This window comes from Chrysochloris asiatica, unplaced genomic scaffold (assembly GCF_000296735.1).
Source record: "Chrysochloris asiatica unplaced genomic scaffold, ChrAsi1.0 scaffold00585, whole genome shotgun sequence".
Taxonomy (NCBI): Eukaryota; Metazoa; Chordata; class Mammalia; order Afrosoricida; family Chrysochloridae; genus Chrysochloris; species Chrysochloris asiatica.
Window position 1 is genome coordinate 236,508 of NW_006409103.1, and position 2,304 is coordinate 238,811.

The 2,304-nt window shown below is 36.5% G+C and overlaps 1 protein-coding gene across 1 annotated transcript; it reads right to left on the reverse strand.

The window, feature by feature from the left end:
• Positions 1-732: 732 nt before the first annotated feature.
• LOC102836183 (olfactory receptor 5V1-like) lies at positions 733-1,668 on the reverse strand. The gene has a single exon (XM_006877743.1). It carries the CDS (start codon positions 1,666-1,668, stop codon positions 733-735), a length of 936 nt encoding a protein of 311 aa, XP_006877805.1.
• Between the last annotated feature and the right edge of the window lie 636 nt (positions 1,669-2,304).

A 2,304-nucleotide genomic window follows, 5' to 3' on the forward strand; every position in this document is an offset into this window, starting at 1 on the left:
TTTTTTTTTAATATGTTGAAGTTCTGATGATAGTAATTTATTAACTCAATTAAATATCTGTTGTTGCAGATGCAAAAATGTAAATTTCCCCATTTGGAAAGACAAGTTGAACTTAAAATACGTATGATCATAGAGGACAAAGACAGGTAGAGTTATGTAAAGTAAGTGGAAACCAAAGTTGAAAAAGAGATAGAACTAAAAGAATCCAGTAAGAATAAAATCAGGATAAGTGGGTAGACAAATACGGTAATTAAGTAAAAGAAAGATCTATTAAAAAGTTAGATATAGATATGAGAATAAAAATAAAAAATGATACTGTGTGATTGCTATAGGTGATACAGTTGTATATAAGTATAGTATTTATTTTTAAGAGCCATCAAGTCAGTTCTGACTCATAGCAACCCCGGATAAGTTTTCTAAGGAGCGACTGGTATGCCTGAACCAGCAACCTTGCGGTTCAAACTGACTTCGTCATTCAGCACATTAACCCACAGTGCCATACCAAGATGGATAGTTATGGGTATGGATATGAGTATGGAATGTAGCACTTAACAGAGACTCGGTTTCTACAGATAATAGCAGTTCCCAAACACATGTATTTCTATGAATATGTAGTGCTCCTTCTCTGACTAGAAAACTATAGTTTTTATGACTTTACCAATCCTTCCTATAAACCCACTCTATGTGGAGAATTAAGCAGATAGTATCATCTTAATATGATGTTTCTTCTAGTCATGTTTTAGTTTTATAACATAAAATCTTTTTGAGACCTCCTTTTACTTCAGTGTTTCTCAAGCTATAGATCATTGGGTTTAACATTGGGGTAATGACCACATTCAACATTGAGATGAACCTGTCTTTAGCTGGGGAGTGGTGGCTGGAAGGGCGGACATAAGTAAACAATGTTGTTCCATAGAACAAACCAACTACAAGGAGGTGAGAAGCACAAGTGGAAAAGGCTTTGCGCTTCCCTTCCACTGACCGGATCTTTAGAATCGTAGATATTATGTAGAAATACGAGATATCAGTAATAAAGAAGGTGCAGCTTGCTAAGAAGCCTCCTATTACTAACATAAGCATTTCTGCCACATATGTGGATGAACAAGACAGGGCCACTACTGGGGGGATGTCACAATAATACTGATTGACTCGATTAGATTTACAGAAAGAGAGGCGGAATGTGACGATGGTGTGCAGGAGGGAATGCAAAAACCCTGATGCCCAGGTACCAGCTGTGAGCAGGACACAGAGCTTCTTTGTCATAATAAGGGTGTAACGAAGGGGGAAACATATGGCCACATACCGGTCATAAGCCATGACAGAGAGAAGGAAGACTTCTGTTCCCTCCAATGCTATTAGGAAAAAAAGCTGCAAAGCACACCCAAGAAAAGAAATGTTTTGCTTCTTGGTCAAGAGGTTCTTGAGTATCTTGGGAACAATAGTTGATGGGCAGAAAATATCCAAGAGGGAAAGACTTGCCAAAAAATAATACATGGGTGTGTGCAGCTTTTTCTCAGTTGCAATAGCAAGAAGAATGGCTATATTTCCCAATAAGGTGATCTGATAGATAGCAGTAAGTGCAATGAAGAGAGGGTAGCGCACTTCAGGAATGTCAGAGAGCCCTATGAGGATGAACTCCGTGAAGGTTGTTAGATTATAGACATCCATCTCCTAGAGGGAATGGGACAAATGCATATGTGCAGGTTAGCATCAAAAATAAGAGCTCAGAGATGAAACATCCTTAAAAAAATGGAGTTTGATATGAATTAGATAATATAGTACAAGTTGCTATCAAGTCATTCTGGACTCTTGGATAATACATGTTTATCTGAATAGAAATGCCTTCCATGGGATTTTTGTAGTTGTTAGCTTTAGGAATACATTTCTTCCAATGCTCCTCTGTGTGTTTCTGAATCATCAATCTTTCTGATTTTACTTTTGAGTTTAAGACAGTAGGACCACCCAGGGGCTCTTAAGACTTTAATTTGAAATATCAAATATTGAAACTTTGTTAAAAGCACACCTTGTATTTTGACACTTATTGAAATATTAATCCTTATGTAATAAATGAGAAGGACCCCTCTTATTAACTAGAGAACTCTTTAAAATGTTACCTTCTTAACAAAACTATTGCTATCCCTTCAGTAGTATATGGAATTTTACAGTTCAGGGAAAGCTGAAAGTAAACATCTCACTTCCAATAAAACACATACTTTATTCCACCTTGTTTTTTATCTCAATGTGTATATTTCTATGTTTTGTCACAATACTAAGTGTCAGGAGAGTAAAAGGTGTGTATTAGTC